The sequence below is a fragment of the Scylla paramamosain genome, chromosome 39 (assembly GCF_035594125.1).
Source record: "Scylla paramamosain isolate STU-SP2022 chromosome 39, ASM3559412v1, whole genome shotgun sequence".
NCBI classification, from domain to species: Eukaryota; Metazoa; Arthropoda; class Malacostraca; order Decapoda; family Portunidae; genus Scylla; species Scylla paramamosain.
Window position 1 is genome coordinate 12,714,882 of NC_087189.1, and position 20,823 is coordinate 12,735,704.

Here is a 20,823-nt window from a genome sequence, read left to right on the forward strand (position 1 = left end):
GCTAATGGTGCGTCCCTCTGCCCTTGTGTCTCTCTGTGTCTCTGTTCATCTGTCTCCTTGTCCCTGTGTCCCTCTGTCTCTCTGTCTCTCTCTTCCTTTGTCTCTCTGTTTCTGTTTCTCTGTCTGTGTCTGTGTCTGTTAGTTCCTCTGACCCTTTATTCCTCTGTTTTTCTGTCTCTCTGTTCCTTTGTTTCTTTGTTCCTCTGTCTGTTCCTCTTTCTCTCTGTCTCTATCTTTGTCTATGTCTGTTTCTCTGTCTCTTTGCCCCTCTGTTTCTCTCTGTCTCTGTCCTTCTATTTCTCTCCGTCTCTGTTTCTCTGCCCCTGTATTCCTCTGTCCCTGTCCCTCTGTCTATCTGTCCTTCTTGATGTTGGTCAGGGAAAAGGTGTAGACTGCATCTGAAACTGACTTAACCTGTATTTGAATCTGGCTTAATTCTTTCACTGCTGTTTAGTCTATCTTTCCTTCATCATCAACCACTGAGACACCTTTTCTTGTTCCTCAGCGACCTCCAGACACTGTACTAGTTGGAAATTGCGAAATATGTTATTTTTTATGTTCTTTCTTGTAGAGGGTTGTAAAGACTGTATGTTGTTTCTAGTGGTGGGAATTGTTATATATTGCAGTAGAAGGGTTAGTGGGTCTCTCTCCTCTCTCTCCTCTCTCTCTCTCTCTCTCTCTCTCTCTCTCTCTCTCTCTCTCTCACTCTCTCTCTCTCTCTCTCTCTCTCTCTCTCTCTCTCTCTCTCTCTCTCTCTCCTCTCTCTCTCTCTCTCTCTCTCTCTCTCTCTCTCTCTCTTCAGTCTTCATAGTTCCCATGTACCACTGCTTGAGGTCATGAAGTTATCCAGCAATTCTGTGAGTATCAGCACTGGCCTCACCTAAACATGTATTGTTAAAAGTGCCTGTTATCCAGTTTGCTGTGAGGGAACAGATCATACAAGACTCATCAAATTATATCATCATTAACTTGCTGTATAAATAAGTATCTCTGTGTGGCTGGATAGAAAACTTAACAGCAAGCACATTCTCATGACCTCTGAGCCTTTGTAAGTAAACTATTGCATATTTGCATGGGATTAAAGAACTAATGATTTTTTTGTTGGACTCAGATGAAATTAAGTTGAGTTGGTCAGGATTGTTCCCCTTGAAACTGTACTGTCTGATTTGTCCCTTCTGCCTTGTTCTTTCTCCCTCTTTTTCTTTTCTCCTGTTAGTCAAAGTTTATGTATCATTCTGTAGTGTTTGCTGTTGGTGTTGTTATTTTGTTTGTCATTCCCTTAGGTGTCTCTTATCACTGCCTGTGTGTTCTGTTTTCCTCTTTTTGTTTCTCCTATTAGAATTTGTGTCATTGTTACTTATTGTGCTTTCATCTGTTTAGTGCCCTGGCTGTCACTAACCCTGCACATCCACATATCTGCAGGGGTTCTTTCTATTCTCTTAATTTTCTTTCCTTTTCTTTTATCTTGTTACCCAAAATTTATGTATTCTGTTTATTTATTCCATTAATTCATGCATTGGTGTTGTGCAATAGTCCATCTTGTTTGTCATTCCCTTATGTGTCCTTTCTCGCTATCTGGGTCTTTCTTTTCTTCTTTTCTTTTCTCTTGTTAACCAAAATTTATGCCACTGTCTATTACATCTCTCTGTGGCCTGGCTGTTACTCACCCTTCACCTCCACATGTCCTCCTGCAGGGGTTCCTTCGGTTTTCATTTTCTTTCCCCTTCTTCTTGTTAGCCAAAATTTATGCATTGTTCTCTAGTACTTGCCATTAAGATTGGTGATCTTTTTGTGACATTGCTTTCACTCATCTCCACTCATTGTCCTATTAGGGTTCCTTCTGTTTTCTTTTTCTTTATTTTCTCCTCTCTTGTTAGCCAAAATTTATGTATCATTATCTGTTATTTTACCACTGTGCTTCCATCTTTCTTGTGGCCTGGCTGTCACTCACCCTGCTCCCCCACACATCCTCCTGCAGGGGTTCCTTCCAACCGTTCCCACAAAACGACCTGCAGGAGAAGACGCGCACCCCTGGAAATGTTCTTTATGGACGAGAACTTCCGGCACGGCACACACCCGCTCCGCCTCTTCCACGAGCAGCTGTGCAAAAGGATTCTTCAACCCTGAGATTGCAAAGATGAGGGGCCATCCATAAGAAGATACTGTTCCAGGGAGTACAGGTGAGTGCTCGGCCAAGCTGGAGACATCAATGACCAGGATAGGACATGAAAAAGTTTTAGAGATAGGAATTGGTTCACAGACAGGATGGTGGATCAATGGAATGGCCTCAGTAATCAGGTTGTTTGTGTGAGTTATTAGGGAGCTTTAAAAGATTAGACAGATTTGTGGATTGGGATGATAAGTGGAAACAGGGATTGCCACATGTAGGCCTGATGGCTTCCTGCAGGCTTTCCTTGTTTACTAGTTTTCTAAGAGGGAGGGTGGGATAGAGGGGAGGGAAAGAAGTAACTGTTGATGGTGCGTGTGAAGTTTTGACACATTGAGTCTTGGGTTTTCTTTCTCTTCTCTCTTTTTGTTTTCTTGACTTTTCCTTGTTTCTTTTCCTTTCTTTATTCCTTTATTTCTTTTCCTTTTACTTCTTTTTTTTTTATTTTTCCTTCCCTTCATTTCTCTTATCTCCCTTTTTTTTTCCTTACCTTTCTCTATCTTCGCTGATCACTCTCCTCCTCCAACTTTTTCCTCCCTATCCTTCCTTTCTTTCATTTTTCATTTTCTCTATTTCCTTTCAATTCTTCTACCTCTGTTTTTTCTCCGCCAAACACACCACAAACAATACTCTACCTCACCTAACCACTACCACCAACCACTACCACCACAGGTACAGACAGAAGCAGTACCTCCACCACACCCTTGAGGAGATCCTGGTGAGACGGAAAAGAGTGCTGGACATAGTCAGCAGCATGCCACCTGATGACGTGCCCAAGATACCCAGACTACCTCCCCTGGTAAGCTCTCGTGTCCCTGGTATTGTCTCTGTATACTGTGTGTTGCGTCCAGGTCTGAAACTTGCCTTGTTAGGGTGTCGTCTCTCTGTTTCTGTGTTGTGTCCAGCTTTGAAACTTGCTTTGGCAGAGTGTTGGAGTTTCCATGTCCTCTTATCTTTGTAATTTTATAATCTCGCTCATTTACTGTTTTTTGGTCTACACTCTGAAACACTTCTGCATGGACCTCTACTTGTTTCAAAGGCCCCAGTTCAAGTTACACAGGTTTTTATGGTCCCAGTGACAGGTTAACAAGATTTATACATTGTTAACAGGAGAAACAGTCTTGGGAACTTGGCTGATTGTTTCTGTGGCCTTGGAAAATAGTCGTGGTGAGAGAGCAAGGTGTTTTTGAATGTGGATCTTTCTCTTACCTTCCTCCCATCTATGTATCCTTATTCTTTCTCTTCATTTCAATCTTCTCTCCCTTCTTATCCACCTCCATTTCCATCTCATACACATCCTCCTTGGTCTTCATCACCAGTACACACACACACACCTTTCCTTTCTGTACCTGCCTCTCCTTCAGCTGCATCCCCAGAGTGAAGGGTAGGCACCATGTACGAGTCTCCTCCAGTTGTTTCTTTCCCTTGCATCTTTGTACGTGACTCCCATCCTTTGCAGTTCTGCCACACCTCCATCCCTCCATCTTCTGTCTTTCCCTCAGTCTTCCCTTAACTGTTTTTTTTTTTTTGCAGGCTCTTTTAATTGGTTCCTGGTCTTCTCTGATTAAAACATGACCAAAACTATCTCACTTTTTATCATCACTTTCCATTATGCATTCTGCTCCTCTTCTCACTGCTTCACTTGGTCTGAGTGGTACATCTGCCTTCCTCTCTGCACCACAGCACAACAAGAAGAAGAGCTCCAGAACCTCCATTGAATACTGCACCAAGAAAAGATACTTCCGGGAGCTGGCAGCCATCAAGGCGGAGGTGGGCGACACCAGCGACCTTTCCGAGGATGAGATCTACCCAGGTGTGTGGTGAGGAGGTGCTGCTGGAGGGAGGGCTGCCTGTGATTTTCTCTCTCTCTCTCTCTCTCTCTCTCTCTCTCTCTCTCTCTCTCTCTCTCTCTCTCTCTCTCTCTCTCTCTCTCTCTCTCTCTCTCTCTCTCTCTCTCTCTCTCTCTCTCTCTCTCTCTCTCTCTCTCTCTCTCTCTCTCTCTCTCTCTCTCTCTCTCTCTCTCTCTTTCTTTCTTTCTTTCTTTCTTTCTTTCTTTCTCTCTCTCTCTCTCTCTCTCTCTCTCTCTCTCTCTCTCTCTCTCTCTCTCTCTCTCTCTCTCTCTCTCTCTCTCTCTCTCTCTCTCTCTCTCTCTCTCTCTCCCCCAAGCCATGATCTGTAATGACTCAGGATTAGTTTTTTTTATGTAAGAGGGACACTAGCCAAGGGAAACAAAAAGAGAAAGAGTGAGAGAAAAAAAGCTCACTGAGGTGCCAGTCCCTAAAGAAGGGTCAAAAATTTAATTGAAAATTGGAGAATAAGTGTTTTGAGGTCTTCCTTTTGAAAGGGTTCAAGGCTTAGCAAGGAGGAAATACAGAAGTGGGCAGGGAATGAGTAATGTGCCTTAACCCCTTCAATACAGTGACACCTACATAGGCGTCATGGTTGGATTCTATTTTAGTTGTTGTTGAGCAATCCCGTATCCTGTTTTGACTTGTCTTGACAGTCTCCGTATTATGTCCTTGCGTTTCTGTTGCTCCTCCCACCCTCCTTGTTCCCACCAGTCATGTAAATGAGCTGCCCCACACCCCACCCTCTATCCAGATTGAGGAAGTCTCACTGGCAGAGCCTTACATCATAGTTTCCCTCCCCTGTGTTTCTTCCCTTATCTTCCTTATCCCCCTATCCTTCTCATGTCCTATGCCCCTCCACCAGGGAGGGGAGACTCTAAAGAGAGGTACAGTTCCCCCCTTCCCTTGTTCATCCCTTGGCCTCTTACCCTCCTCTCCTTCCCTCCCCTTACTCTCTCTCTCTCTCTCTCTCTCTCTCTCTCTCTCTCTCTCTCTCTCTCTCTCTCTCTCTCTCTCTCTCTCTCTCTCTCTCTCTCTCTCTCTCTCTCTCTCTCTCTCTCTCTCTCTCTCTCTGTGTGTGTGTGTGTGTGTCTGTGTGTGTGTGTGCGCGCGCGCGTGTGCTGATGCAGCTGTGAAGGTCGTTTTAGGACAGTTACTGATGAATGAAGGGGTAGTGGATGTGTGTCTATTACTTACTTTGTGTGTGTGTGTGTGTGTGTGTGTGTGTATATACAGAGAGAGAGAGAGAGAGAGAGAGAGAGAGAGAGAGAGAGAGAGAGAGAGAGAGAGAGAGAGAGAATGTGACTCACTCACATGTGCAAACACACAGCTGCCCACTAATCTTTTTTCTGATAACTTTGCTTTCCCTTCCCTTCCCATTTATCCTTCCTTCACCTATTAATACCTTTTCTGTAATTTACTGCCCTCCAACCACCCCAAATTGTGTGTGTGTGTGTGTGTGTGTGTTTACCTAGTTGTGGTTTATGGGAGTGGAGTAATCTCATAGTATCCCGTCTCTATATCCAGTTTGGTCTTAAAAGCATTGACAGTTACGACATTGACAGCGTCTTCACTGAGTTCATTCCATTTGTTCACACTTCTGTGAGGAAAACTATACTTCTCGATGTCTCTTCTACATTTAACTTTCTTCTTACTGTGTCCTCTTGTGTGTGTGTGTGTGTGTGTGTGTGTGTGTGTGTGTGTGTGTGTGTCATTCTTATACCTAGAAAAACAACTCCTGTTTCATATTTCTATGACAACTGAAGGGTTGACTCAGAGAGAGAGAGAGAGAGAGAGAGAGAGAGAGAGAGAGAGAGAGAGAGAGAAATGATAGTATTAGAAATTAGATAAGTTATTGCTTGCAGGTCTAGACAGTTTATGAACAATGTGTGTTTTTTAAGCATCCAAAGTGAAGTGGTTAAGAAACACTTGTAAATAAAAAGTTTTACATCAAGTTGAGCTACAGTTTTCTGTATCTGATGCTGTCTTGATGCATCTGGTGCTGTTGGAGATAATTTTAATGAGATTTTGATTTTGTAATGGGAATTTGCATTTGTAAATCGACAGCTTCAAAAGATGTAAAAACTATATGTTAGTAAACTGTAATTCACTTTTACCTGAGATGGGGATATGAATTTGTAAATCAAGACACCTTAAAAGAATATATAAATTGAATGTTTATAAATTGTAAATCACTTTCACTTGTGTGTGTTTGTATTTCTTTTCTGACCTTGAAACATCTTTTTTCCTGACCACTGCTACCACCACCACCACCACCACTACCACCAACCTCACCACCACCACCACCACCACCACCACCATCACCACCACCATCACCATCACCATCACAGAGGGTCCTGGTGCGTCACTGAACAAGAAGCAGCGGCGGCAACTAGGGGGCCTGGAGTCGTCTCTGCCGCCAGACCTGCTGCCGGTGCGGGCCACACACAGCAGCGGCTCCCTGGCACTGGACCTGGAGCTGCGCATCACACCCACCAACAACCCCCTGGACCTCACCGACGACCACTTCAGGGCCATGCTGGCGGCACACAGGCTCAGGCGGAGCAAGAGAGAGGTATGTATGTGTGTGTGTGTGTGTGTGTGTGTGTGTGTGTGTGTGTGTGTGTGTGTGTGTGTGTACCTAGTTTTTGTTTACAGGAGAAGTCTACACTTATGCTATCCTGCCGATATTTATGATAATCCATTCTCTCTGTATTGTGTTTCTCTGTGTGTGTCTGTGTGCTGTTCTTCACTTTCTCTTTTATTGCTCCCTGTTACTCATTTTCTGCCTTTTCAGATCACATCTACCCTAATTTTTCAGCTCTTCAAATCATGTCTTTCTTAATTTTTCAGCCTTCCAAATCTTGTCTTCTCTCACAGATGTGCTGACTCAGTTCTAGTAATAAAAAATGTGATGATGTAGAGGACAGGAGTAAAGTGTATGCCCACCCTCTTCCTCCGTGTGCGTGTGTGTGTATGTGTGTATGTTCTTACTTAATTGTTCTTACCTAATTGTATTTTAACAGGATTGAGTCAAGCTTGTAATGTCCCTCCTTTTAAAGTTAATTTGTCATGTTTCTCTTTAAAGCTGTCAATGTTCCCTGCACACACAGCTTTGTCAGTCACTGCATTTCATTGCCTGATTGTGGAGAGCTTCCCTCACCACCATCCAATCACCACTGCCCTGCCCCCACCTCCATCACCCACACCTTCCACAGAGCTCAGTGGACCTGGACACCCGTGGCATCACCCTGCAGGACATCATCACCCGTGCCCAGGTACAAATGAAGCGACCACCCCAGAGGACCTCCACAGCCTCACCCTTGCCTCCAGAGCGTCCCAAGAAGAAGATAAAGGTCAAAAAGGAACCTCCGTCATCATCACTATCGTCCTCGTCATCCTCCCTGATCCTCCCGTCCTCTGCCAGTTCGCACCACTCCCTCCACCACCACATAGATCTTCCTGGGGCAACTGTGGTGAAGACGGAACCCCAGAGTGACACAGAATCGTCGTCCTCGTCGTCCTCGTCGTCGTCGGTCAGTGATTCAGAGGAGACGGAGGTGAAGAAGGAGGTGCCGCCTGTTGTCCTCAGTCCGGTCAAGGGAAGGTGAGGTTCAGAGGGGCTTTTTTGTCGTGGTGTTGCTTTTGTTTGTCTTTGTTAAGTTTCAGTGGTGAGGGTCAGGTGTACTTATTTATTTCTTTTCTTGTTTTTTTTTTTTTTTTATTTTGTTTTTTGTTTGTGTTGAATTTGAAGAGGTGAGGCACTGAAGTTCTTTTTTTTTTGTTGTTGTTCTGTTGGTTTTTATTTTGTCTTTGTTAAGTTTAAAATGTTAAGTTCATTTTTTTTTTTTTCATCAAATTTTAAATGGTAAAGCTCAGGGGGTTTTTTTCAGTGTCTTCTTGTTTTTCTTTATTGTTGTCAAATTTAAAAAGGTGAGGTTAAACTTTTATTTATTTATTTATTTATCTTTTATTTTTGTCTTGTTTTTATTTATCATTGTCACACTCCTAAAGGTGCAACACTGAGGTTTTTTCTTGTGTCATGTTCTTGTTTTTATTTATCTTTGTCAAATTCCAAAAGGTGAGGCACTGAAATCCTTTATTCTGTATCATTTTTCTTCTGTATTTTCTCTCTTTAATTAAGTAGACACTAAAAAGCTTCAAAGCATGAAAACTGTATCTCACTGTTTTGTTTCAGTATCTCCATCTAAATCTCTATGAAAAATGACTAGAAAAATGTGGAAAAGCTGTGTATGTGTATGTATGTCTGTGTATGTGACAATATGGCTTATTTTGATGTGTATGTATGTATGTGTGTGTGTGTATGTCTGTGATTTAGGTTGAGTATATGAGAACATTTCCATTTTCTTCTTCACTCACCACATGCATTGACTTCCTCAGGGTGGTGGCGAAGGAAACTCGAGTGAAGCTGGAGCCACAAGACCTGCCGCTGGAGGAGGTGGAGGTGGGCAGCTTGGTGGGGATGGAGCAGCTGCCAATAAAGGAGGAGAAGTTCAAGGAGGAGGTGAAGGAGGAGATGATGGAGGACCAGGTGACGGCTGCTGCAATAGAAACTTCCTCCGAACTCACTGCTGCCTTGGAGAGTATTGGGTGAGGCTGAGAGTGGGAGAGGTGCTTGTGAGAGGGGAAGGACAAAGGGGGTAGAGATAGAGAGGAAGATGAAGGAGTAAGACTAGAGGGGTTTGTAATGTAAATCTTCCTTCGAGCTCACTGCACCTCCATTGCATTCAAAATGCTCTAGTTGAAGTTAGTTTTTAAGGATGTTTTTACAGTTCTAGTGACAGATTTACAAGATTTCTTCTACATTACTAATGGGAGAAACAGTCTTGAGAACCCAGCTAATCGTCTCTGTAGCCTTGGAAAATAGTTGTGGTTAGAGAGTAGGGGTAGAGAGGGTAGAGGGTTTTTGAATATGGGCCTGAGAGGAGGAGAGGTGCATATGTGTGACAGGACAAAGGGGATACAAGCAGAAAGGAAGTTCAGAAAGGAGTAGGATTAGTGGTATTGGTAAAGCTTCTTGTCCTTTAGAGCTCTGAAGGAGTTACAGTGGGAGAGGAGAGCAAGAAAGGAAATAGGAGGAAGAGAAAGAGATAGGAAAGCAAATATTGGCTCTGTTTGATTTTATTCATTGTCTTAATTCAATCATTTCAATCAGACAGTCTCTCCCCTCAGTGCCTCAAGGAAGGGAAAGAGATCAGAGAGCAAATATTGACTCCATTTAATCTCTTGCAGTGTCTTAATTCAATCAGTCCTCGCTAACATACTCTTCGTCTCCCCGTCAGTGCCTGCATTGCACCGGAGCTCACCCAGGAGACACACATCTGCTTCTTCAGTTTGGCCAGGGACATCATCTGCTCAACAGGGGAGCAGCGGATGACTCGGGCACAGCTGGAGTCAAGCATCCGTGTGTGGCAGGAGTCAGCCATCGCGCCCCTCAATGAGTGGTACTCCCTTGTCCCCTCCTGGGTGGACATCCTCCCCTCAGCCATCAACTTTCTCTGTGGACACTTTACTGGTGAGAGAAGGTGGTGGGTTGGGTGAAGGATGAAGGATGGCTGGGTGGGTGGGTGGGTGGGTGGGTGGGTGGGTGAAATTATGGATGGATGTTGGGAAGGGTGTAGATAAGATGAGGATTTCTTTTATGTATTTATTTATTTGTTTATTTTGCTGAATGGAAAAATGAAGGGTGAAATTATGGATAAGTGTTAGAAGGGTGTGAATAAGATGATTTTTTTCTTTTTAATATAAGAGGGACTCTGGCCAAGGCCAACAAAGTGAAAAAAGAGTCCCCACCGAGGTGCCTGTCCCAAAAGAGGATGCCTAAATATTTAGATGATTTGTTCATTACTTATAACTTGTGGATCAGAAACTTGGGATCTTAGTAAAACCTGGAGTGAAAACTTAAGAATGCCAAAAGGGGAAGAGAGAGAATAATTTTTGGCCCAACATGGACAAATCAGGAGAGATTATTTGGATTAAGGAGAAGACTGAGTGAACCTCCTCAACAACCTCAGTAGTTATAGGACACTTAATGTAGAATCAATACCAAATTATTCTCCTCATTACATTTCTTGCTATCTTCTGATATTTTCACAAACTGCTCTTCTGATCTTTCTGACTGTGTGCTTCCCTCCTCCTGTGATCTTGCTGCACAAAACTTCCTGCTTTCTCACAGTCCTGTTCTGTTTGCCTCTCTAATGCAAGAGTTAATATTCTCAGTCATTCATCCTGTATTCTGGTAAACTCTGGAACTCCCTGCCTGCTTCTGTATTTCCTCCTTCCTGTGACTTAAACTCTTTCAGGAGGGAGGTTTCAAGACATTTATCCTGCAATTTATATGATCTTTTTGACCTTTCCTTAGGGACTGGCACCTCAGTTTTTTTTTTTTTTTTTTCTCCCTTAGGCAGTACCCATCTTAAATAAAAAAAATAAGATATATAAAATAAAACCCTCTAACGCTTCAAACTTTGTTCCAGATGTACAGCCAGCAGACTTTGTGCCGTACATAGAGTACAAGAGTCAGCTGAAGGTGTACCAGTGGATAGGTGCTGGCCGGGACAGTGACGGCCACCTGGAGCCCCTCGCACAGTTCTGGCTGGCTAACAAGTGTGTGGTAGAGTGTGTGTGTGTGTGTGTGTGTGTGTGTGTGTGTGTGTGTGTGTGTGTGTGTGTGTGTGTGTGTAATAATAATGATAATAAATGGTTTATTGTTTAGGCAATTAACAAACTGAAAATGTACAGAGGGGGTGGGGAAATACTTAAACTTTATCCTAAAGCTAAGTCTAATCTAGAAAGGAAATACTATTGATTGATGGCTCACACCATGGTGGGAATCGCACTGAGTCTACCGGTCCGTGCGTGGCGCCTTTAAGGGCATTATCTTGTGGTGTCTAGTGGCACGGACCGGGCAAGGCGCGTCAGGCGGCAGCATGTGTCTCAGACGTGGATGATGCAGCAGTCCCCTTGCAAACTTTTCCAGAGCCTCTCAGTGCCTGGTGGATAGTCTGGACAGACTCAGAGTCTGTGTGTGTGTGTGTGTGTGTGTGTGTGATTTTTTTTTTGTAATTTATTGATTAAGATATTCCATCATTTCAGGACAACAAATTGAAAACAATAAACACTCATGTATTTTACTTGCAAACCCTGCATTTATACATCAGATCTGAGGACAGAATTACTTTATTCATAATGGCAGCATTTCATGAATTGAGTGTCTGTGTGTGAGCTGTGATGTTTCCATACTAAACACTTCAAATAACAGATTCATTAGTACAAAACATCCATCTTTATGTGCATTACACTACCCACAACTAGAAAATATCAAGAATTGAGCATTTGCAAGGCATAATCTACTCATACTAAACTAAACTCCATATGACAGATTCACAAGTACAGACATTTTATCTTTTTGTGCATTACTTCATAACTACAGTATATCACCAAGTTAAAGCTTGATCTGCCCATACTAAACTAAGCTCACTCCAAATGACAGATTCACAAGTACAAACACCCATCTTTCTGTGCATTACTTTACTAATAACTACAACATACCATGAATTTAAAGCTTGTTAATCATGATCTGTCCATACTAAACTCACTCCAAATGACAGATACACCAGTACAAACACCCACTTTTCTGTACAGGTCCCCATACAAAACACTTTAACAAAAAACAGACCCGATAACACAAACACCCATCCTTCTGTACAGGTCCCCATAGTAAACACACTAGCACACAGATCCACCAACACAACCCCCCATCTTTCCAGGTCCTCCATGAGCAGTGAGTGGATCGAGGATGACCTGGTGGGTACTAAGCTGGAAGTGGAGGAGAGTGATATCATTCCTCCTCCTCGCTGCTACACCAAATGGACAGTGCAGGCAGCCACAGACACCGAGAAGGAACTCTACCGTGCACAGGAGAAATTACGCTATGAAAAGCCCCACAAAGCTTACACATACAGGTGGGGAGGCAAGAATTGGTGGGGAAGGTGGGGAGGGATGCGAGAGGGGGTGGCTTGAAGGTGATGGTGGTTGGGAGTATAGTGGCTGGGAATTGGTGGGGAGGGATGGGAAGGGGTTGGCCTGAAGAGGTGATGATGGTGCATATTAGAATGGTTGAGAATATGGGAAAGAATGATAGTGAATGGTGATGGTGATGGGTATTAGAGTGGCTGGAAATGGGGAAAGTTGTGATGGTTGTAGTGGTTAATAGGAAAACAGAATTGGGAGGAGGATGACAAAAATTCAAGTCCTGGAAAAGTTTGAGGGTGATGGAGGAAAGGAATGGAAGAGGATCACTGGGTCTTGGTGGAGTGATGGGAGGAACATCAGTAGGGTTGGAGGGAACCAGGAGTGACGGGATGAGGGATTAATGATGATGTGTACTTGGAATGGTAAGAGAAAGGTGGAAGATCAGGTAATAATTGTGCTGTGTCTGAGTTTGTTGAGTTTGTTGTAATATTCTTAGACAGGGACTTGTGAATATCTACTGTCTTTCCCACTCTCTCTCTCTCTCTCTCTCTCTCCCTCTCTCTCTCACATCATTACCCTTTCAGAATGCACGGCTATGAGAGTGTAGTGGGGCCAGTGAAAGGAATCTACACACAGCAGACGGGACTCAACAAAGCTCGTGGACACTCCCTCCTTGTGCCTGACAGACCTGCTTATGTCACCATCCTCTCCCTTGGTAAGACTTGTTTGTAATGTTCCTCTGTGCTGTTGTCCTTTGTGTGGTTTTGTTTACACTTCTTATTTTTGTGTTTTCTTGTGTTTCTTTTGCTGTTCCACTTCTCTTTGTTGTTAAGTTCATAGGTTTTTATTTTTTCTCTTTTTCGTCTAAATTTTTCCCTTTTATTCTTCCTGCACCTTTCCTATCCTCTTATTTTCCCTTTAATCTTCTCTACTCCTCTCATCTTTCCTTTTCCCTCCCCATTTTTTGACTTTGTGTTTTTGTCTTCCAAATTTTTCCCATTTTCCTTCCCACTCCTCTCCTGTTCTCTTATCTTCTCTTCTGTTTTCTCTCCTCTGTTCTCACCTTTCCTTTTCTCTCCTCTGTTATGCTCAAATGCCTTACTTAATTGAATCCCATATCACACATCACATCTTTTGTTGTTTCCCAGTGGTGAATCTCCTCCAGTTGTTTATATCCCTTGTGTCTTCCAGTACCACCACCTTTTCCTTTTGCCATTTCCATAGAGTGAGGGGTTGGCACCATGTATAAGTCTCCCTCAGTTGTTTCTGTCCCTTGCATCCTCCTCAGTGACTCCCATCCTTTGCAGTTCTACCACAATTCCATCCCTCCATCTCACTTTATCTCCACCACCTCAACCGCTCAACCATCCCTCCCTATTCCACCATCACAGTGAGGGATGCTGTGGCGCGGCTGCCGAATGGGGAAGGCACACGGTCGGATATATGTGAATTACTGAAGGAGTCCCAGTACTTAGCGCCCTTGACCAGCCCCACTGCCGAGAACAACCTGAACAGTGTGGTGTCGGGTGCCCTGGATCGTCTCCACTATGAGCACGATCCTTGTGTGAAGTACGACACTCCAAGGAAACAATGGATTTATCTTCACCGCAACCGTAGTGAAGAGGAGTTTGGTGAGTATGTGTGTGTGTTTATGTGTGTGTGTATGTGTGTGTGTGTGTGTGCTTGCCAGGTCTTGTTTGCCTGGTTATAGCATAGAGAGGTCTAGGTTTTCTCTGGAACTCCCTGCCTGCTTCTGTGTTTCCTAGTGAAGAGGTGTTTGGTCTGTGTGTGTGCTTGTCTGGTTGTGTTTACTTGGTTGTAGTAGAGAGGGATTGAGGTGATGGGGGGAGAGATTAATGGTGATGTGTTGTGGGAATGGTAAGAGTAAGATGGAAGGTTTGGTAATAATTCTTGCATCAACTCTTTTGTTCGTAGGTTGTTGTTGTTGTTGCTGCTGCCAGTGATGTTGGTTGGTTCAAGTCTGATAAATTGATACTTAAACCTGCTTCTTCCTCTTCTTTTTCTTTCTTGTTTCCTTTTCTCTTTTTTCTTTCTTTTGGTCATTCTTCTCTCCTTACTTTCCTCTCTCTCTCTCCATGATCCTATCTTTTCTCCTTTTCTCTCTTTTCTTTCAATCATCCCTCCTTTCTTGTCTAACTTTTCCTTTTACATTCCTTTCTTTTCTTCCTTTCTCTTTTTCTTTCAGTCATCCCTCTCTCCTTACTTGTCTAATTTTTCCTCTCCTACATCCCTTTATTATCTCCCTTTCTCTTTAGTCCATTCCTGTACCCAGTGGAATAGACTCAATAATCAGGTTGTTGGTGCTGAGTTATTAGGGAGCTTTAAAAGAAGATTAGACAGATTTATAGAAGTAGGTAGGCATGTTTCATACAGGGACTGCCACGTGTAGGTCTGATGGCTTCCTGTATCAACTTTTGTGTTCTTAGGGTTTTCTGTTGTTGTTGTTGTTGTTGTTGTTGTTGTTGTTGTTGTTGTTATTGTTGTTGTTGTTGTTGTTGTTCTCCTTAGTGGAAATGGTAGCTGTGTTTCATACAGGGACTGCCACATGTAGGTCTGATGGACTTCTTGCAGCTTCCCTTATTTTTCATGTTAGTAGGTTTTCCTCTTTTTTTTTCTTCTTCTTTGGGGAAACGGTAGGCACTTTTCATATAGCTTCCCTTATGTACCTATTTTCCCCCACAGAGCGCATGCACCACCTCAATGGTCCCGGTGGCAACAAGCTGAAGAAACCGGCGCCGCGCAGACAAAGCCGCACCAAGAGCAAGGAGCCCGTCACCCTCAAGGCCTCTCCCAATGTGGCCCTTGAACCCCTTACTCCTGTGGCCAAGGTGTGTGTTTACCTGGCCATGCTCATCTGTTTGAAGTATACGTGATTTGAGTGAAGCTTTTGTTGTCTTCATGTCTTCTTTTATCTATGGATGTTCTTTGTACTGACCACCTTTTCATTCAGTTCATTTCAAGAAGTGATATTTCCATTCCTGTGTTTGTTTGTTTTGAATTCTTTATTTGTCTTTCTTCCCTTATATTTTATCTTCTATCCATCCCTCTATTTGTGTGTGTATTAGTTTATTCTGGCATTCTTTATTATTTATCTTTCTTCCCTTATTGTTTATTCCATCCATTTGTATGTGTATGTGTTTTTATGTTATTGAATTCTTTATTACTTATCTTTCTTCCCTTATTTTCCTCCCGTCCCTTCCATACCATCAGTTTGTGCATATGTCTGTTTGTTCTTGAATTCTTTACATCCTATCCCTTCCACCCATCTATGTGTGTGTATTTCCATGTTCTTAAATTCTTTATTATTTACCATTCTTCCTTTATATTTCCTCCAATCTATTCCATACCTCACCACATCATCCTGTCCATCCCACACACAGGCGGAGGTGAAGCTGAAGCAGGAGGAGATGGCGGTGCTGGCCAAGCCTAAAGCAGAGAGTCCTGTGAAGCTGGAGCACCTCGGGGCAGCGGGCATTGGCAAAGCATTGACTTCTGTAAGAGTGAGTCACTGGGCTGAGGTGACTTGTTGCCTGCATTACCAACACCCAATGCTGCCTCTACTGTGTTTGTGTCCGGCTGGCTGGCTGGCTGAGCGTGGCTGGGTGGCTCTGCTCTATTTATATGTGGCTGTATTTACTGGATGATTGTCCTTTCTCATCAGTTTGTTGTGTCTCTGTGGCTCAGTGTAGCTAGATGATTCATGGCTGCTTCTTGTCTTCAGTGGTTTTGTTTTTCATTAATCTGACTGGATGTGAATGGAAGGATCTAAGCTGGTTTTTTTTTCTTGTTTATGTCTTTGTTTCTCTTTTGCTCCTCTGTCTGGTTGGATTGTTGTCATTAGTCTTCCTTCTTTTCTCTGTATGATGTCCACCTGGATGTGAATGGATGGATCTAGTCTTTTTTCTTATTTGTGTTTTTATTTCTTGCTTCTCATTTTCTGACTTTCCTCTCAGTTTCTGCCTGTCTTCTGTTTGGATGGATAGATGTCGTTGCTCTTGCTTTTGTCTCTTCCCATATGATGTAATGCCAGAGTTTGGAGGCTCAGAATATGATTTCCTGTCTGTGAATGTGTGGGCCACAGCTGCAAGTGACCAGACAGAGGATCACATTCTGAAACACTCCTGCCTGCACCTCCACTACTTTCAAGAGGCTCTAGTTGAAGTGGCACAGGTTTTTAAGGGTGTTTTTACAGTTCTAGTGACAGATAAACAAGACTTTTACATTATGAACTGGAGAAACTTGAAAACCTGACTAATCATTTCTTTGGCCTTTGGAAATAGTTACAGTGAGAGAGCAAAGTGTTCCTGAGTAGGATTCATAATTTATCATGCCATGGAAGGCAGTAAAGAAGTGAGGCATGAAGAAAAGAATTGAGCATCTGTCTGAGTATTTGACCTGTTGCCTGTGTTTGTTGTTGCTTCTAGATGATTTAAAAATACATGTCTACTTTTGCATTGTGGTGTAAGGACTGATTGACTTACACACAGACATGCTTGTAACATTCCTCTACTGTGCTCCTTTGTGTGAAGTGTCTCTTTGCCATTGATAATCACACACACACACACACACACACACACACACACACACACACACACACACACACACACACACACACACACACACACACACACACTGGCATCTAGTGGGCTTTTTTTTTTTTTTTTTTTTTTTTTTTTTTTTTTTTTTTTTTTTTTTTTTTTTTTTTTTACTCCTTCCATTGTCCCTCCTACATAAAACACACACACACACACACACACACACACATGTCATGTTGGAAGCAGATAATTTATGAATCACTTCCCTTACCTTTTCAAACTACAGTAGCGTATTGAGTGCTTCTTCATGGCATTTCTTGGTGTATGGCTGTGAAATTACTGTCTTGTTACATTTGTTGAGAACTCAGGTGACAGTGGGTTTATTTTACGACTCCTTCCAAAACTTCTGTCATTCCAGGAACATACTAACAAATGAATAGTTCCTTTCACTATTTATTTATTTATCTATTCATTTATTGATTCCTTCTGTGTCAAACCAGGTGAGGTGACTAAGCTTATTTCACAACTTCCAAAACTTCTGCAAAATTGTCATTCCAAGAACATACAAATGAACACCTTTTACTGTTTTTTTAAATTTTTATTTACTCATTTCTTTTTCAATGGCAAAGCAGGACAAAGCTGAATAATCTGGCAGCTGTGGTTGTGTGACTGTTTATTCCTCTCGTTTCAAAATATAAGTCTGGTTGTGTGATGTCATTAGGAGTGGATAGAAGGTTTAATTGAATAGGTAATGGCACACACACTTTGTGATTGTAGGCATTTGAGAGTCCACCCTCTTCAGATCTTCTACTTCTACCCTCATCTTGTTCTTATTTTCCTTCAACTCATGTCCACTTCCCTTCATCTCTCTTTCTCATCTTCGTGTCATTTTCTTTCACCTCATGTCCACCTCCCTTCATCTCTCTCTTAACTTCCTCTCATTTTCTTTCACCTCATGTCCACCTCTCTTCATCTCTCTTATCTTCCTCTCATTTTCTTTCACCTCATGTCCACTTCCCTTCATCTCTTTTTCTCTCTCATTTTGTTCTCATTTTGTTTCACCTCATCTCCTCTCTTCACTTCTACTTTCACTTATTTTCCTTTACCTCATCTCCACTTCCCTTCATCTCTCTCTCTCTCTCTCTCTCTCTCTCTCTCTCTCTCTCTCTCTCTCTCTCTCTCTCTCTCTCTCTCTCTCTCTCTCTCTCTCTCTCTCTCTCTCTCTCTCTCTCTCCCCTCTACCATCATCTTCTGCACATTTTCCTTCACCTCGTCTTCTCTTCCCTCCACTCTACCGTCTATCCTCTTATCTTCCTTCACCTCATTGCCATTTCCCTGTTCTTTATTTCCACAGCCTTTCCTCTCCACACTTCCACTAATGTTGTTCCTCCTCCTCCTTGCTCTTTATTTCCACAGGCTTTCCTCTCCACACCACTAATAGACTGTTTCCTCCACATCAGGTAGGCGGGGTGCGTGGTGCGGTGGGTGCAAGCAGCGTGCAGACAATTCAGGTCTCCACCACGGGGGGCGTTCAGACCATCAAGGTGGCCCTTCCTCCTGGAGCACAGACCCTCACTAAGGTCAACCCACAGACTCTAGCCAAGGTGTGTGTGTGTGTGTGTGTGTGTGTGTGTGTGTGTGTGTGTGTGTGTGTGTGTGTGTGTGTGTGTGTGTGTGTGTGTGTGTGGTGAATATGTAAGTTTTTGTGTAGCTACAGTAGAAATATATAGGTGTGTTTCATAGAGGGACTGCCACAACAGTTATTTTCTTATGTTATGTTCTTATCTACTGCATTTTATATTGTTTCTCATTTTTGCAGGTTGGCACGCAGGCGGTGAGTCGAGCAGCCACCCAGAGCCTGGCCAAGAGTGCAGCGGCGGCGGGCCTGAAGGGAGTGAACCTGCAGCAGACTGTCCTCCAGGCAGGGGTGGCAGGGCAGAACCTGGGGCCAGAGTCTGTCCTCACCACCCAACACCTCACCACCCTGCCTGCTGGTGAGAGAGAGAGAGAGAGAGAGAGAGAGAGAGAGAGAGAGAGAGAGAGAGAGAGAGAGAGAGAGAGAGAGTTCATAGTTAGTGGCACGAAAAAAAATGGAAAATGGGTGAACTATTTTAAAGAACTCTGACACACACACACACACACACACACACACACACACACACACACACACACACACACACACACACACACACACACACACACACACACACACACACACACACACACACACTCTTTTGCATCATTCAGACTTATAGCAGGTTGGAGTTTTTTCAATGGTACATGCATGAAGATAACAGAAATGACTTGGCATAAGTAGGAAACATATGTATGATTGCACAAGTGTATTAACCTATCCACACCACACCCACCACATCAACCAGTCACCAGTTCTCTTTCCACACACAGGGACAGTCGGTGCAGCTAAGACTCGTGCCCCAGTGGTCACCCTCACTACCAGAGAGGCTGCCCGTTTACCTGCTCCCTCTGTTGCTCAAGCCCGCTCAGCTCCACCTGCTGCAGCCTCCTCTCCAGCCAGCCAGCAGCCCCAGCAGTCCCCACAACACGTGTCTCACAACCCCACACTCTCATCACAGGTGGGATGGCTGGGGAAGGAAGGTTATTTAATGTTGTGTTGCGGGGATGATTTAGGATGATTTTCAGGATGGTTTTCAGGATGGTTTTCAAGTCCTCGCAGGTGGCTTGGTTGGGGAAAGTAGGTTTTTTAATGCTGGTTGTGTTTGGATGTTTTTTTTGGATGGTTTTCATTTCATTGTTTATTGGTTTTGTATCCCAGTGTGTATGTTGTTATATTTGATGAAGATTCAGGTGATTGTTAGGTTTATTTCACTATTTCTTCTATAACTTGTGTAAAATTGTCATTGTTGTGTGTGTTGTAGGAATGGTTTTTATTTCACTGCTTGTTGTTTTTAGGTTCCTGGTGTGTGTGTGTGTGTGTGTGTGTGTGTGTGTGTGTGTGTGTGTGTGTGTGTGTGTGTGTGTGTGTGTGTGTGTGTTTATTATCTTTTTTCATTCTTCCTGTATGTTGGCATAAGAATTAACCAACATTTTTTTTTTTTTGTTACTGTTACACACAACACTACCTAACGCTTGCATTACTTCCACAGGTGACAAGCAGTGACGTGTGTTATTTATTGATTTTCATCTTTGTTCCATTTAATACTGGTTGTTTTTCATTACTCTTACACCAACAACATTATCCAACACTTGCATTACTCCCACAGGTGACAAGCAGTGGCGTGGCGATGGGTAAGCTCTCAAGCACAGCCACTGTCGTCAACATGAGTTCCGCTGGTGCTCAGAAGTCCAACCTCTTCTCCCTCGGTGGCATCAAGCTTCTGCAGGCAGCACCTCAGCAGCTGGGAGGTGGGTGGGAGGGAGGGATGGATAAATGGTTGACTGGTTGGATAGATAAATGGATGGATGGATGAATGAATGTTTGGATGGTTGACTAGCTGGATGGAAGGATGGATGGCTGGCTGACTGGCTGGATAGATGGATGGATGGATAGATATATGGCTTGCTGAATGACTGACAGATTGACTGGCTGACTGACTGACTGACTGACTGACTGACTGACTGACTGACTGACTGACTGACTGACTGACTGACTGACTGACTGACTGACTGACTGACTGACTGACTGACTGGCTGGCTGGCTGGCTGGCTGGCTGGCTGGCTGGCTGGCTGGCTGGCTGGCTGAATGACTGACAGATTGGCTGGCTGGCTGGCTGGCTGGCTGGCTGGCTGGCTGGCTGGCTGGCTGGCTGGCTGGCTGGCTGGCTGGCTGGCTGACTGACTGACTGACTGACTGACTGACTGACTGACTGACTGACTGGCTGGTTGGTTGGTTGACTGAAGACATGAATGGGTAAAAGATAACTTAAATGGATGGCTGGATGGATGTGCAGCAGGAACTCTTGTCTGTATGAATGATAACTAACACATAATGACCTTTTCCCCCACTCCTCTTCAGCAAAAAGAAGATAAATAAACTAAACACTCTTAGAAGAAACATAACAGAACTGATATGCTAAGCTAGACACTCAATAAATATACACAGAAGACCCACATGCTCTCTCAACATGACAGTGATGAAAAGTGAATAGTCATGTAATACTCAGCTGTTGTTTCTGTAGGCAAGGCAGGGTCCACCTCACCTGCCATGGTCAACTCTATCACCAAGCTGCAGACTCTGATGGTGGATGGCAAAGTGCTGATGCAGGGAGGCAAGGTGGGT

At 43.5% G+C, this 20,823-nt stretch overlaps 2 protein-coding genes across 2 annotated transcripts in view; both read left to right on the plus strand.

Moving 5' to 3' along the window:
- The window catches only part of LOC135092215 (nuclear factor related to kappa-B-binding protein-like), a 6,297-nt gene extending 4,127 nt beyond the window's left edge, over positions 1-2,170 (plus strand). Inside the window, 5 exon segments of the mRNA XM_063990547.1 lie at positions 1-7; positions 1,979-1,993; positions 1,995-2,030; positions 2,032-2,103; positions 2,105-2,170. The exon segment at positions 1-7 is cut by the window's left edge and continues 141 nt beyond it. Of these exon segments, the coding sequence (XP_063846617.1) occupies positions 1-7; positions 1,979-1,993; positions 1,995-2,030; positions 2,032-2,103; positions 2,105-2,155 (181 nt within the window). The 3' untranslated portion in view covers positions 2,156-2,170.
- A 643-nt stretch (positions 2,171-2,813) lies between these two features.
- Positions 2,814-20,823, plus strand: part of LOC135092212 (nuclear factor related to kappa-B-binding protein-like) — a 29,149-nt gene continuing 11,139 nt past the window's right edge. Inside the window, exons 1-17 of the mRNA XM_063990540.1 lie at positions 2,814-2,966; positions 3,851-3,980; positions 6,366-6,589; positions 7,233-7,621; positions 8,416-8,625; positions 9,318-9,550; positions 10,512-10,641; positions 11,805-11,999; positions 12,594-12,724; positions 13,401-13,640; positions 14,713-14,858; positions 15,411-15,530; positions 18,026-18,169; positions 18,385-18,559; positions 18,972-19,159; positions 19,808-19,949; positions 20,723-20,817. Coding sequence (XP_063846610.1) covers positions 2,922-2,966; positions 3,851-3,980; positions 6,366-6,589; positions 7,233-7,621; positions 8,416-8,625; positions 9,318-9,550; positions 10,512-10,641; positions 11,805-11,999; positions 12,594-12,724; positions 13,401-13,640; positions 14,713-14,858; positions 15,411-15,530; positions 18,026-18,169; positions 18,385-18,559; positions 18,972-19,159; positions 19,808-19,949; positions 20,723-20,817 — 2,937 coding nt within the window. The 5' untranslated portion in view covers positions 2,814-2,921. The remainder of the gene's footprint in view (positions 2,967-3,850; positions 3,981-6,365; positions 6,590-7,232; positions 7,622-8,415; positions 8,626-9,317; positions 9,551-10,511; positions 10,642-11,804; positions 12,000-12,593; positions 12,725-13,400; positions 13,641-14,712; positions 14,859-15,410; positions 15,531-18,025; positions 18,170-18,384; positions 18,560-18,971; positions 19,160-19,807; positions 19,950-20,722; positions 20,818-20,823) is intronic.